General features: G+C 36.0%; 1 protein-coding gene across 1 annotated transcript; it reads right to left on the bottom strand.

Annotated features, from left to right (window-relative positions):
* Positions 1-6,493: 6,493 nt before the first annotated feature.
* LOC115716444 (thioredoxin H-type) lies at positions 6,494-15,869 on the bottom strand. The gene is made up of 5 exons (XM_030645239.2): positions 15,581-15,869; positions 14,782-14,841; positions 13,537-13,659; positions 7,177-7,299; positions 6,494-6,931 (listed from the first exon to the last, which is right to left on the bottom strand). The coding sequence occupies exons 2-5, from the start codon at positions 14,800-14,802 to the stop codon at positions 6,779-6,781; spliced, it is 420 nt and encodes a 139-aa protein (XP_030501099.1). The 5' UTR covers positions 14,803-14,841; positions 15,581-15,869; the 3' UTR covers positions 6,494-6,778.
* Positions 15,870-16,429: the final 560 nt, after the last annotated feature.

Genomic DNA, 16,429 nt, shown 5'->3' with positions numbered 1-16,429 from the left:
AGGATATGTTGAGAGCCTGTGTTATGGACTTTGAAGGCTCATGGAGTAAATATCTACCGTTAATAGAATTTTCGTACAACAACAGTTATCAGAGTACGATAGGGATGGCTCCCTATGAACTGTTGTACGGTAGGAAATGTAGATCCCCTATCCACTGGGATGAGACAGGGGAAAGGAAATACCTAGGTCCAGAGTCAGTTCAGTGGACCAATGAGGCAATAGAAAAGATAAAAGCCAGAATGCTTGCCTCACAGAGCAGACAGAAGAGTTACGCAAATCCGAAACGCAGAGATGTTGAGTTCCGAGTAGGGGACCATGTGTTTTTACGAGTATCTCCGATGAAGGGGATTAAACGTTTCGGGAAAAGAGGCAAGTTATGCCCTAGATTTACAGGACCTTTCGAGATTCTCGAGAAAATAGGTCAAGTGGCATATCGGTTAGCATTGCCTCCAGCCTTATCAGCAGTGCACAACGTATTCCATGTCTCAATGTTGAGAAAATACGTTTCAGACCCCTCTCATATACTCAGTTATGAGAGTCTTCAGCTCGGCCGGACATGTCATATGAGGAACGACGGTGCAGATCCTGGATAGAAAGGATAAAGTCCTTCGGAATAAGACCATAGCTTTGGTCAAGGTTCTCTGGAGAAACAGTAAGGTGGAAGAAGCCACCTGGGAGCTAGAGTCAGATATGAGAGCTCAATATCCAGAGTTATTCAGGTTAGATTTCGGGGACGAAATCCTTTTAAGGGGGGAATAGTTGTAAAGCCCGCTTAGTTAATTTGGAAATTATCAGTTGTGTATGATTAATTATGGAATTATTTATAGCTATTTAAATAATTTATTACTGTTATTTATGTTATTCAGTAGTTTTTCATATTTTGCATTTCCGGTGTCCGGTATTTTGGAACTCGGCGTTTGGCTCAGTAGAAATCACAACTTAGTATGTTAGTAGTTTGGGGACGGGTTTTAGACATTGGGAATGTCGGGATTGGCCGGGAATTTAGAATGTCCCAAAAATACCCCTTTAGTATGATTTTCATGATTTTATGGTGGAGGGGCAAAATGGTCTTTTTGCCCCATTAGTGTTTTGTCTTATGTGAGTTTTTATTTGGAAATTAAATGTTTATTTTGATTAAATGTTGGCTGAAATGAATTGAGATTAAGTGGCTTTATTCACCATTTGACTTTACAAAACATAACACTTAGAAAAATTTACAAACTTTCAAACTCTCTCTCTTTTCCTCTCTCTCTCTCTCGGCTGTGCATGTGGGTGCAAAGGGGGGGATTTTTGCTTTGATTTCTTAGTGGATTCTCATCCAAAGCCAAGCAATCTTCAAGCTAGGTTAGCTCTTTGGTTTTCTCTTGAATTTGATTGAAATTTTGATGAAAATGTGATGATTCTTGCATGATTTATAGTTGCTGTTGCTGCTGTGGTTTTGTGTTAATTTATGTGGTTTAAAGCATGTTAATTGAAGTTAAATTGGGCTGTGTTGAAGCATGTAAGATAGGTTATGCAAAGCTTTAAGTTTTCTATGTAAAAATATGTGATTTTTGAGAGAAAATGTTATATCTTGTTGCTGTGTTGTTGAGGATGTTTGCTTGAGTTTCCAGAGGTTATTTTGAGCTTGATTATGTAGAATTAAGTTGGTTTGATTGCATGTTTAGGTGTTTTTGCTCAAGTTTGAGTTTAGAACTCAAGCTTGAGCTCCAATGGCATTTTTCATGTTTGAGGTTTCTGGGTGGTTTTGATGCCTTGGATTTGTTCTAGGGATAGTTTAGAACAGGTCTGGAAAGTTTGGGACCAATTGGGGTTGAATTGGTCGAGTTATGAGAATTTTAGTTGGCTGCCTGCGAGGAACCGGAATTCGGTTGTGCATCCCAGTCGGATGAGGGTTCGATAATTCCGAACCGGAAGTCCGGTTGGGCAACCGGTCTGCCGGTTGGGGAATTTTTCCGAACCCTAGTTTTCCTCGTTTTTAGGTTTTTAGGGGTATTGCCATGCTTTTTATCGATAGGGAAACTTTTAGTTCCTAGTTTTAGTCCCCGGGAAGTGATTTAGCGTGTCACTTATAGCGTTGTGATTTTTATGGTTTAGGAGCCAGTAATCCGCCGCTCAGCTTCAGTTCCAGTCAGGTTGACCGGCACACCTGAAATCGGAATCCAGGTAAGATTAGTATAACAGTATGCCTATGTAGATAACATGTTTAGCGTGCATGTAGGAAGCCTGCTAGATTACATTAGTTATGTATTTAGGCTTCGAACCATCCAACCTGTCACGTCGGTACAGTGGAGTATGACCAACGGCGGAGTATGACCGGTTCGACCGATCAGTGACACTTGGTTGGTGGTTCGGTGCTATTGACCTATCCGTCGGTACAGCCGGAGTATGACCAAGCGGAGTATGACCGGTTCGACCGATCAGGAGGATACTTGTCAATAGTACCGCCCCCTGAACGTTCAAAACTCAGTACCATGTTGGACATGGCAGTAGTAGCTCAGTACCATGTTGGACATGGCAGTAGCGGGACTCAGTATCGTGTTGGACACGGCAGTTAGAATTATGTATGATATTATTATGCTTTTCTTACTGAGTCTGTCGACTCACAGTTTATGTTCATGTGTAGGTAAAGGCAAGGCTATAGTTGATGGACCGTGAGCGAGCTTATGAGATTGTACATGTCGGGGCGGTTAGGCCTGGAGCGTACGATCCTCGGGACAGCACGGCTGGATTTTTGTAACTGTCGTTAGACGACTTTTATTTTGATGTAATAGTTAAACAGTGAAACTTTTTGTAAATGATTTTATAAATCGGGATCCCGAGTCTTTTGTAATATGGTTTATGAGTTTAATCAAAAAGCAAAAATTTTAATTAACCACGTTTTTCCATAAACCTCGTTGATTAGCAACGAGCTGCACAGTACGTTTAAAAATCACGTAATACGCCTAAGATAGTTAGGGTGTTACACAAAGTCACTTCAGATCTCGCTCCTCAAGTTATTGTTGTCCTGTGCATTTTCTGTTTGTCCTAGGTCCTGGTCTATCAAAAATAGGCCTTAGAATGACTTGTTCTTGAATATTCTAGGGAGAGCAACACTGTGTTGACTGCCAAGGTCTGGATGATAGGTAATGTCTCCTATCCGAAGTTGTTTGTCCGCCCTCCAAGGCTTCCAGATGTCAGGAATTGGCTATTCCTGCCATACGGTCTATGGAAAGATTTAACCGTCTTTAAGCAGGGGAAGGTCTGTCCTCGTGCTTGAGGGACCTAGTTGGACAGTATATCCATTGTCAACCTGCCTGTAGGCCCTGACTGAACGTCGATGAGCCTTCCTTGCAAATGGTCTCTTATTAGACCCTGGCCTCTTATTTCGGTTCTCTCATTCAACCGCCTTATCAAGTCACTGGCCTCCCTATTGTGGCGCTTTAGCTCTGCTTGATGGGCCTAGAGGATGACCTCTTGGTCATCCATCCACCTTAGGAATTCACATCTCTGTTAGGCAAAAGAATTGCAACCAGCAACACATGGTTCTTTTATCTAGGTGACCTGGCCTACACTCTCCCAGGTCCACATTAGGTTTGCTAATAGCTGGTTTGCTAATTCCTGTTCCTATTTCTCCTGCATAATACTAATGAAAAGTCCCAGTTGTGCTCTGTGGAGGGTTTTTTGTGCTGATAGGACCTTCTGTACGAGGTGCTATTGGTGGATCTATTCTGGGTGGCAAAGGCTGATCATTAAGATTTACTAGGATAGCAGGATTAATAGGATTAATGGTATTGGCTGAATTTGTAGGGTTTATAGGGTTGGCAAGATTGACGGTGTTAGTCAGAATAATGGGACCTTCCATGGTGGGCAGAACACGAACATTGGGATCAGCCTTCATAGGATCCTGAGGAAGTAGAGGTAGTGGTTCTCCTAATTACAACCATGTGATTGATCAAAACAATAAACAATGCTCTCAATGAAAGCACCAAAATATTGACCTTGAATTTTGGCTAACTGACAATAAAGCCTTATTTATTACTGATAATCACCATGTGTAAATTTTAATAGCAAATAACAAATTGACACATCGATTTATAGAGGTTCGAGCCCTTTTATTTGGCGGGTAATGACCTAATCCCCTTTTAGTTTTATTGATTCTAGAGATAATACCATGCATATTACAGGCTTAAACCTTGTAATTTCTAGCTATGACTCTCTTTGAATGTTAAAATGGTGAGAACTGATGTATTACAGATTCTGAACAAGTGAGATGAGAAAATAGACTAAGTTTCCAATATATAGGAAGTGGCGTGAGTGAGAGGGAGTGAGAGAGCTATGTGGCTTAAGAGATCAGAATTCAGGTACCTTTCCTAAGTGTATAAGACCCTTTATATAGTTTTAGGGCTTACAAAAGATCAGTATTCAAATAAGTAAATATCAATTCAAAATGGAAAAAACAACTCTTTTATATATAAAAAAATAATTCTTAAAACTTTATTAAAAGAATACAACTAAGCATTTTTTATAAATGACAAGTAACAGACATTAAAAGATATATACATGGTCAAATTTTGGTAATTTGATCAATAATATGAGTTTGACTGAAATTTATGAAATATATATCTATAGCATCTATAGATATATATAGTCTCTAAAAACATAAAATAGTTAAAATTGGGAGGAAGAGACCAAATTTATTTTACATTTATTTTTACTTTGGTCATTAAAAGAAATTATTAACGTATATTTTTTGAGATAAAAAGGACACACTAAGCTTTATAGGCCATTCTAGGACCCTCTAAACATGGGCTAAGCCGTGGTTCCATTAGAAATATAAAATTTTGTAAATTTAGAAAGAGTCGACCCATTTATACATTTGGCTTATCATATTATTCAAAGATAATTATATAAAAATTAGTAAAATTAGAATTTAATATAATTTTATTACTTAGCTGTCACTAATAAAAGATATAATTTATTTTATATATATAATTTTAAAAAATTTAAATATCCGCCGCGAAGCGCGAGTTGTAAACTAGACATCTCTTCGCCGCCCCACCCAAACCGTCCCACAACCTCCACGGCTCAACCAAAGAGCACGGCTTCGACGACCTCCACGACCTCCGACGACCACCGAGGACCACCCAGCCCCCCTCTCTCTTCCTCTCTCTCAACCCGTGAAGACCACCCAAACGCACGACTCACCTCCACGGCTCACCTCCACCACCTCCGACGACCACCGAGGACCACCCACCACCTCCGACGAAGGACCCAGGCCCCCTCTCTCGGACCCAGCCCCCTCTCTCTTCCTCTCTCTCAACCCGTGAGCCTCAACCGAAAACCAACAAAAAAAAAAAAACACGGGTCCGATGAGTCCGACGGGTCCGATGGGGACCCAAGGGGGGTTCGATGCTTGCAAGCTAGGGGTCCGACCGGTCCGATGGGGGGTCCGACGAGTCTGATGGGGCCCGATGGGGGAGTCCGATGCATGTGCGGGTTGGGAAAAATGGGGTTGAGTTATGTGAGGGTTATTTTTGGGTTTTTGATAAAAGTGTCATATATTTTTTAGTTTGAAATGTATTGGTTTAAGAATAAAATATTAAGGTTTTTAAAGTCTAGTTTTTTAAATTTCCCAAAGTAAATCAATAAAATAATAAAGGACAAAAATAATAGAAAAGCCAATGTAAATGTGAAAGTGTAGATGAAGTTGGTACTTAAAATTTAACAAATTTAAATATAAACTTTTAAAGTAAGTGTTTAAAAAAATGACAAATCAAATATCTAAAAAGGATAAAAGAAAAATAACCATAAAACCCTAACAACAAAATTATGTCATATTTATCAACTATTTATTTAAAATTCATGAGTGTACTTTCCTATTTATCTGACAAATTCAGAGGCATTACATTGATCAGAACTGCTATTTTAGCCTAGGCTAAGATATAAGTTATAAAGCATTTTCATTAGAATGAAAAACACTCCCAAATAATAAAAATAAAATGAAAAGCACCCTCTGAAATTAGGGTTGTTCATCTAATTTATTGTGCACTATTTTTTTTCATAGTGTATTTGATTCGCACTAAGTGTAAATTTTATATTTTAAACTCAATTTAATCCGCATAATAATTCAAATCCAATCCAATGCGGATTGGAGATCGATTATTTAATCCGCATAAAATTAGTTGCTTTTCAATATTCATTAAAATATTTTTTTTTTAAATCTACAACAACAAATTAAAATAAATAAAACAAAAAATAATAAATTTAAAAAAAAATTATGATTAAAAAAATTAAATTTTTTTAGATTATAGTTCCCTTATATTAAGAATGAAATATACAATCTATTAGATTTTAAAATGTATTTGTATCATTTGTGTTAGATTTTAAATTCCTATCTTGACATTAAGTATTAATTGTATAATATAGCTTTTTAAAATATGTGCAGATTAAATTGGATCAATCAACATCTAATCCGCACAAGTACAAATTTTAAATTTTCCAATCCAATCCATTTCTTATAAGTGCACATAGCCGCAATTTGCAGATTAAATTGAATTAAATCGTGCAGATCGAATTGTATTAGATATTTTACAAACACCTATAATTATAAAAGACATTGTAAGAATGATTCTCAGGTTTCCAAAATATCCCAAAAATCTTCAACAAAATAAACCATTTCCATGCGATCAATCAGTATTTACATTTTACAAGTTAAGGCCGAACAAAATTCTACACACAGCATTTCTAAATTCACAAGGGCAAAAGGGAGACCTGCAGATCTTTTCATGATACCAAATCATTTCTCATCACAAGCAGTTGAATCTAAAAGTGCAATTATCTTCTTCTGCAGCTCGGGTTTGTTCGCTCCAACGAGCTTGTCAATTTGTTCACCATCTCGGAGAAAGAAGAAAGTAGGAGTGGCTTTAATATCCCACGAGGAGCTGAAGTCCTGCACAGTACAAAATCATGACTAAACTAAAGAAACTCATAGCCAACATTTGGAATTAATGCAACAATCACACTATTTGAACAGATAAACTAAACTATAAGGTGAAGATTAAGTTACAAATATTTAAGCCTTTTTTAACTGCCACAGAGATCCAAGGCAAGGCATTCTACGCAATGAGTAATTAGTTGCACTCATATAGAAAATTGAAATTCTTATACAGGAAAAGAACACCATTCAACACTTACAGTCATTTCATCCACGTCGATTACAACAAACATAAGAGAAGGATATTTCTCAGATAGCTCGCAGTAGAATGGTGCAATCATTTTGCAAGGACCACACCAATTTGCGCTGAAGTTTGCAATGACCTATCAAACACATGTTTCAATTAATTAAGTTTGAGTAGACTCCAATATACAGAATGAACTCTGTTTTCCATCAAAGGCCTACTTATAATCATGTTTCTTCAACCATCTTCTTCCTTTCCCCACACTATTCTCAATAGCAGGCCAATGAAATTCAAATATCACATGGTTTGATTTTGCACCAAATTACTTTCACTCATCTTCTAAAATAAACCATTATGCATTAAAGTTCGTGATTGCCTAATTATTAAATATAAAATAAAAAAAATTATTCCTCCAAGTCCGACTTTTTTATTTTCAACCTGTAGAAAAATACTCTTGAATGTTATTATTATCACTATTGGAAAAGCCTTCAAAATAGGCCGAGTACAAAAAATAATCTAGGTATAGATATTAATTACACCTCAATTATAAACCACAAACTAATCAAATAAATACTAATTATTTCTACACCAAGCTGGTGCATAAAAGTCGCACATCCAGCTTGCATATTTGTTCATAAAAGTTTTCTTTTGATAATCTTTTTGTCAGCAAATCAAAAGCTTGTTGCTTGTTTTACACATAAACTACACATACTTCCTTTTCTTCAATTTTATCTTTTATGAAATAATGGTCCACCCCCACATGTTTGGTTCTATCATGATGAACTGCATTGAGTGCTATATTAATAACTAATTCATTGTCAGTGTATAGCTTCAAAGGACTTGTGTCCTTTGAAGTTGTAGTTCTTCAAGAACTTGTTTGATCCACATCAATTCACATACTCCTTGAGCAAGAGCTCTAAGCTCAACTTTTGCACTGCTTGTTGCTTCTCCAAGTAACAAGGTTTCCCCCTACCTTGGTACAATATCCAAGTTTTGATCTTCTATTCTCAATTGAAGCTGTCCATCTGCATCTGCGAAAGCTTGTATGCCTCTTTCTTCATTTTTCTGAAGAACAAACATTTTTCTAGCGTCTTCTTTAAATACCATAATATCTTGTAAACTGCCTTCAAGCGTTCTTCAAAAGGGTTGTGCATATACTGACTTATCAAGCTAACTGCAAAGACAATGTCAGGTCTGGTGTGAGACAAATAGATCAATTTTCCTACTAGTCATTGATACATCCATTTGTCTACAAGCTTCTCCTTTTCTTTCTTCTTGTAATTGCCTTTAGGTTCCACTAATGTTGTTGTTGTTTACATTTTGAGTATACCGGTCTCTTTGAATAAATCAATAACATGCTTACGTTGAGAGACTAAGAGGCTGTTTGGCTTTATTTTCAGTTTTTAATTTTCAAAATTGTGTTTTCAAAAATAAAAACAGAAAACTTTGTTATTTTAAAAATTTAATGGTATTTGACTAAAATTTTTTAAAACTATTTTTAATTTTTTTTTACTAAAAAAAATCAACATTTTACACCATACAATGACATGAACCCATCCAACACTGTACTGAACCTCGAAACTGACCCGAACCCAGACCCCAAACTCAGACCCGAACACCAAAACACAAACCCAAACACGAACCCCAAAACCCAGTCACGGACTCAAACCTCAGAACACGAACCCAGACCCAAACCCGGACTAGGACCCCGGGCTCGAGCTAGGTCTTGGGCCGGGGTCCGGGTCAGGGTTCAAGGTCCACGTCCTGGACCGGGGCAGGCTAGGGTCCGATTTTGGGGTCCGAGTCAGGATTCAGGTGTGGGGTCCGGGTCAAGCCTGGGTTCGTGTCCGTGTTCTGACGTCCGGGTCCAGGTCTAGGTAATGGGGTCCAAGGTCCGAGATCCAGGCTCCAGGTTCCATGGTCCGGGTCAAAGTTTTGGCATGTGAGCGAAAATGTAAAATATAATATGTTAGACAAAAAAACTATTTTTGAAAATTGAAAATTACATTATGATATTTTCTGTTTTTTAATTTTTTAAAACTGAGTTTTAAAAAACTGTTTTTAAAAAATTTGGCCAAACGACCCCTATTAGTTTTTAAAAGTTGTTTATAGTTTTAAAAACTGAAAACAGTTTTAAAGTTATGAAGCTAAACAGCCCCTAATATTCCCTACTTGGTTCTTATAATCTCCATGCCCAGAAAGTATCTTATCTGACAAAGATCTTTCACATCAAATTCTTGGTCTAGCAGTCTTTTAAGCTCCTTATTAAGGTCATTTCTAGTTAGAATCATATCATTAACAAAGATAATAAAAAACACAATCTTACTATCTTGTGAGTGTTTGAAGAATTATGATTTGACTGACTTTATTTGTACCCATGCTTCTTAATCACTTGATTAAACTCCTCAAAACCATGCTCGTGATGACTGTTTCAAGCCATAGAAAGATTTATTTAAGTACATCTTGTCTCTATTCCATATTTTCCTTCGAGGCCAGGAGGAATCTTCATATAGACCTTTTCTTCTAAATTTCGGTTTAGAAAGACATTCTTAATATCAAATTGTTCCAATGGCCAATCAAGATTAGCAACTATTGATAAGAGAATTCCTATTGTGTTAAGTTTTGCCACTAGTGCAAATGTCTATGTGTAGTCCACCTTGTAAGTTTGAGTGAACCCCTTTGCAACCATTCTTCTCTTGTATCTTTCTAAGTACCATCAACTTTGTACTTCACTGTAAATACTCACTTGCATCCTACCACATGGTTGTCTTTCAGCTGAGTAACTATTTTCCAGAGTGTATTTTTCTCCAAGGCCCATGAACATAGGTTGTGCAACCAAACGTTTTAGTGGAATATCGAAGAGTATGTGAGTACAAGAATAAATCTTGAGAAGAGAAGATATTGGAGTTTGATATAGTAAAACACAAGGCATTCCATTGATTAAAGAAGTTGCAATCGAAACAGCTTTTCCCCAAAAAATCTTACGAACAGAAGTAGTAATCATAAGAGCCCTAGCAACTTCTAACAAATGTCAATTTTTTCTTTCAACAATCCCATTTTGTCAGGAGTGCTAACATAGGAACTCTGATGGACAATGCCATTAGAGACAAGATAATCACCTAAGATTGAATTAAGATATTCTGTAACATTATCAGTGTGCAGATCTTGAAGATCAGCTTGAAATTCATTTTTTATCATGGAATGAAATTTTTCGAATGTGAGAGCAGTATCAGATTTGTCTTTTAAAAGAAATACCCAAGTTAAATGAGAATGATCATCTATAAATGATAAACTAATAAGTATTAGAGATATTTTTACTGTGGGATGGCCCCCACATGTCTATAAGAATGAGAGTGAAATGATGAGATGCCCTATACGAACGAGATGAAAAACACTTCGAGTATGTTTTGGAAATTGACACACTTCAAATTTAAATAAACATGCTCAAGTGTTCATTTTGAAACAGACTAGAAAACAAATGTTTTAGATAGGGAAAACTAGGATGTCCTAATCGGTAATGCCATCTCATAATATCAATATCATAAGCAGTATAACTAGAATAGAACCTTTTATTACCCGGAGTAGATGATGGATCAACATCAAAGTAATACAGCCCGCTACATTCTGTCGTACTTCCAATCATCTTCCCCAAGGACATTTCCTTCAAATCACAACATAATTCTGAGAACCACGTGTTCTGTGGTGTAGTGGTAGAGATGCCTTTACTGGCATCTTTCCTTGCGTGAGTCAAGAGTTCGAAACCCACCACAACTCCTCTTGAAAAGGATTAAAGGCTTGGCCTTCTGAAGGCTAGCTTGCTGTGGGTGGTGTCATCTGTGATGGGAACCCTCTCGAGGTGACTACTAATGACTCAATTAAGGCATACTGAGGTATAAGACCCTTATAGCTGACACGTGGTCCCTGGGATTGTCAAAATGACCGAAGGGAAGGGGTGGGAAGAGATCTGCACCACATGATCCTCTTTTTTTTTTTAGATCAAAAAAAGAAAAACATAATTGTGAGAATTTCGCAATACAACCTTGATCAAGGGTAAGTTCACTAATTGAGAGGTGATTACAAGATAGATTTGGCACATGGAGGACATTTTTAAGAGTAAGGAAAGTAGAAAGGTACATTGAACCTTTACCAACCACAGTTGATAGAGAGCCATCAACAATTTTTGTTTTACTAGAACTTGGACAAGAACTATAAGTAATGAACAGTTGAGATTGACCAATCATGTGGTCAAATGCGCCAAAGTCGATTATCCATGATGGGGTTTAAGCAATAAATGCAGCATAAGTGCTTGGAGTGGAGGAAGATCATAAAGAGTTCAATCTGGTGCAGAAGTCGAATCGAGCAACTTATGAAGTTGTGCAATTTGTGGTGAAAGGGAATGCCTCAAGTTGGGTAGCGATCATAGCATGCCCTTCAAAATTTTAATAAATGTTATATCATAGCATGCCAAATTTGACACTACATTTAGATCTTATATTGTAGATGGACTTATAGAAGAGTAAAACCCTACCTTTGACTAATTTATGGAAAAAAAATGTCAATACCTTCTATCTTCCATATCCTTCTATTGAGAACAAGCATACAGAGTAAAAGAATTTTAAAATGGATAGAGCGAGTTTTGTCAAATATCAACATTTAGGACGCTCTTTGAATCTTTCATAAAAGATTTCAAAGTCTTTTCATTTTCTAAGCTTGTTAGAGTTTGGCAGTTTGGTAGTAGTATGTGCTAAGCGTTATTATTATAAGCTTATAAGGGTGTTTTAGGCTTTTTCTTCCCCTTATTTTCATGTTATTTTATTATCTCTTTCCGTTTATAAAGGCTTGCTTGTTATTATTCTGGTAATAAAACCTTTTGCAATAGACTCTAGCCTGCCTCTACTTTTCTCTCTTCATATTTTGCACTTTGTCTTTTGGTTCTATGGATGAGCATGCTTTGCATAATTATTCCAGTATCCAGACAAGGTTTATGGAATTGATTTTGTTCAGCGTAACCATAACTTTGGTACGGGTGGAGCACCATGGCAGCCATGAGTATGTGAACTTTGTGTTTAATTTGGAATTTTAAGGTTTCATTAGATTGTGAAATATGCAGTCTATTGTTTGAGTTAGCATTTGAAGGTTTATTTTGTTTCTGCAATGGATAGTAATATAGATGATTTCCTTCAGTCCATTAGCATTAGGTTAGATGGAAAGAATTGTTCGTACTGGAAGGCAAAAAGATGCACAGTTATATCTCTCGAACTATGGTTAAACCCACAAGTGATATTATGCAACTTTTTTACAAAATTGAGAAGTGAATAATTCGAAAATTATCACTTGGGTAACTTTGTAAAGATAGGTACGCAACTAGCCAAGTATGAGACAACGAATGAAGTTTGGGAACATCTTGCAAGATTGTATACACAATCTAACTTTGCAAAGCATATCAGTACGAATCCGATATTACAGCTCTTGTATCGAAAAACATGAATATTCAAGAGTTTTACTTAATTATGACATATTTTTGGATCAATTGGCTATTACCAAGTCTATAGAGCTACGAGCTTTCGCACCTTATATTGCTTGTAGGGAAAAACAATGATTGGTCAATTTTTAATGGCACTTTGGGATGACTCTGAAGCACTCTGTGACTCTTATTTTTCATCAAATTCCATTTCCTTTAATTGATTCAATGGTCAGTGAGTTGTTAGTAGATGGAATTCGTCTAAAGTCTCAAGAGTAGTAGGAAAAGGCATTCTTCCAAGTTCCAACACCTAGTCCCTTTGTTTTGGCAATTCCCCTAGACTTTATTCCCACCAAGAGAATAAACTTAGGTTGGGTCAATGAATGCAGTTTTTGCAAACAAAATGGTTGCTACAAGGCCCAATGTACCTCAGCAATAAAGTTAGCAGTAGTTTAGACCTCCTCATCATGGAAACCAACAAAAGTTCAATAATCCATCGCCTGCGCCCTCCACAGTTTAATGTTGTTGCAACCATACCTCCATTCAATATCTAATATCTGGTGTGATGATAGAGTCTTTCTTTTCAGATACTATTTATCTATCATCCTTATTTTCTAGAAAAAAACTAGGTCAAGCTAAATCTTCAAAAAAAAATTCTAGTTTTTTCTTCTACACATTCTGAACTCCTCCTTTCTCTCTTGTTTTTGCATCGATACCCCCCAACAACCAACATTAATGAAAATTGAGTAAAAAAATTGTAGAGACTTAACCCTAAACTTCAGTTAAAATTATTCATGAACATTATTGTAGTCCACTAAATTAGTTTCAGCAAAGGCACAATACATGATGAAAATGAAGTTACATACCAAATAACCCAATTTCTTTCTCACCACAAATGATAAAAAAGACACTTACAATCTTTCCATCCCTTTTTGCTTCTTCCAGCTTCTGGTCCCAACTTTCTTTTGTATTGATGATGATCACATTGCTATCAGCGAACTCAGCATTATGATCAGAGTCATCTCCATCAGTTTTAGGCTGCAAGAATATTGAATAGAATTAATCAGGTAAGTGCTGCATACTCAGGGGCAGTAGAAAGGGAAATTCATTTAAACTACAGCAGAAAAGAATAAGCTTAGTGCACACATTTTTTTTTTTCGAAAAAAGCTTAGTGCACACATGACTGAAGTTATAATCAGAAAACACAGGTGCAGAACAGAATGTCAGAGAGACTTTGTCGAAATACACTCATAAAATTATGTCATGATAAGAAAAAAAAAAAAAAGAAAGGTCCTTCAGAAAAGATCCTTTATGAAAATTTGATAATTCCATTTAAAAGAGAAGGGGCAGTTAAAAATAAAAGTACAGCACTTTCTTCGTGAAAAAATGAAATTAATTTCTTTACCCGTCCTCAATCAAAGTTTATATAGCTCAGAATAACTGACTGATTCAATTTACATGGGACACTGGAAGTGGGAAAGTATTGTTTTGTCTCCATGCTTCTATTACATAAATTTATACTTGTCTTGAAACATATTGGACGTTCCAGCAACTTAACACGGTATTTACCGGCATACAGTCATTGTTTGTTCACTATCCATGTATCTCCTAAAAAAATTATTTCCACCATTAGAAGGCTAGTTAAAAATCAAGTATATTTTCTAAACTATCTGATCATCATTTTTCTTCTTTAGAAGGCTACTTAAAATTCAAGTATATTTTCTAAACCATTTGATCATCTTTTTTCTTCTTTTTCTCATGTTATTAGGAAAACATGTCCTTCAATTGCATCTGTTATCTTTCATTTTCCCACAAATTAATAATAAAATAATAACAATAATAATCCATAAAAATCATCCAGATCTCTCAAAATTATTGACTTCATTCCAATCCAAACATATCATTAATTTTAAAAAAAAATAATGGTTTCTTGCTTCAGTTTTGCTTCTTTCAGTGAAGGAGTTCAATAATTAGTTTCATACAGATTCAAAGGCTATCTGAACAAATTCCTAAAAGAACGACCATAAATAAACAATATCCTAACTTGAAATTTCCAAAAAAAGAAATGTTGCCAAAAGTAATGAAACAATAAACACAGAAAAATTTCAAAAAATAAATAAATAAAGACCAGAAAGTTATAACTTCTAAGAATGCACCGACCTTGGTCACACAAAGCCCCATGCTGAGATGTTTGAAGCCAAAGTAGTGAATAACAGTACCCTGAAAGTTGAAAGATCAATAGATCAATTTTGTTAGCTTAACTGAGGGAATAATGTCTTATATTCATCAAAGAAAATAAAAAAATAAACACAGAATGATTGGTGTTCTAGCCATGTTCACCAATCATTTCAGCCACCTACAATCCCCACCACCCCTTCCAATATATTTAATAAAATTAATTGAAGGTACAGTATGCTTTAAAAATACCCTTACGAACCATGATTATGGATCTTAACATCAAACAAAAAACCCTCCTCAAGTCAAAAAAAAAGTAACAAAAAATGGATATCCCACCCTATTTGTTAATAAATAACAGAATAAAACAAACTGTGTTCCCTAAAGTTGAAAGCAACGCCAGCAATTCAAAACTTTGCCAATCTGACACATGCCTTAATAATGTGATGTAATGTGATAACTACCCTTTGAACTGAATACATTATGAGCATCATCACGAAATTCAACATGCCTCTCTCAAAAAAAAAAAAAAATAGGTTTTAGTGAATGAAGATGCACATAACGAAAGATAATTAAAAACTTTAAGAATTAAACTTCTCTTGCATGATGAGAGTTTGACATTGGGTCAACCATAGCTAAAATGTATGTTTCTTTTTTCTTTTTGAAAGCAGCTAAAATATGTATTTCGATGAATAAGGGAAAATAAAAGTTCATGGGAGAATTGCGCCTATTAACAACCATCACAGCAAAACATAAATTAAGATTGAAAAATAATCAAAATTACCTTAAAATTGGATATGTAGGAGTGGTAAATCCACCATAGGAGGACGTAAAAAAGAAATTTGGAAAGGAAAACCCTAGAAGTGGAGATTGAGACAGGAGGTAGGAAGTGAATAAAGCGACGTCGTATAAGGATCCCTTTGACCAAAACGATGAAGAAGAAAAGTAAAACAAAGAGTAGGAGAGAAAATCTGGGGAAGGCAAGAAATTGTGTTTCTGAAGTCTGAACGACTCACCAACGATGTTCTTCGTGATTGATTTGCCTTGTTGTTACCACCTGTGGAACTATCCACTGTCTGAGACACGTGTCCCATATCCTTCATACTTTTCTGCTTCTTTGGATCCTTGATTTTGATTTGTCCGCGCAGCTAGAATACAGTGCACCCGCTCACATTGGAATAATATACAGATAGCGCAGCTGCACCCTGGAATGAATAGTTTTTTTTTTTTTTAATGGAAATGAATATATTTTTTTTTTTAATGGAAATGAATAGTTTTTTTTTTTTTTTTTGAATAATGATTAAATTTCATTAAACTGAATCATCCAAAACTAAGGATGCAAAAACAAAAGGTAAAGAATTTCTACTAAAAGTACGGGCAGCCTCAAAAAGAGAAGATCGCGCCAAGGCATGCGCAACCTTATTAGCAGACCGTTTAGCAAAATTAAAAGAAACAACATCAAAATCAGCAACCAAAGTCATACAATCATAAAGAATATGGCCATAAGGAGAAGCATATGTTTGAACTTTTGCAAATCATTAATGACCCTTAAACAATCCGACTCAACAACAATCTGTGACCATCCATTCGCTTTACTCCAAGAGAGAGCTTCCTTGATACCAATGGCTTCGAC

Source organism: Cannabis sativa, chromosome 5 (genome assembly GCF_029168945.1).
Source record: "Cannabis sativa cultivar Pink pepper isolate KNU-18-1 chromosome 5, ASM2916894v1, whole genome shotgun sequence".
Classification (NCBI taxonomy): domain Eukaryota; kingdom Viridiplantae; phylum Streptophyta; class Magnoliopsida; order Rosales; family Cannabaceae; genus Cannabis; species Cannabis sativa.
This window is presented reverse-complemented; position numbering and strand designations above follow the sequence as displayed.

Bases quoted from the DNA above. Each gene is read 5' to 3' on its own strand.
- LOC115716444 (XM_030645239.2), bottom strand. From the start codon at position 14,802: ATGGGGCTTTGTGTGACCAAG. The intron at 13,660-14,781 runs GTCGGTGCATTC...ATATTCTTGCAG, and splicing joins TGGGGCTTTGTGTGACCAAG to CCTAAAACTGATGGAGATGA. The intron at 7,300-13,536 runs GTAAGTGTCTTT...TGTGTTTGATAG, and splicing joins CAAAAAGGGATGGAAAGATT to GTCATTGCAAACTTCAGCGC.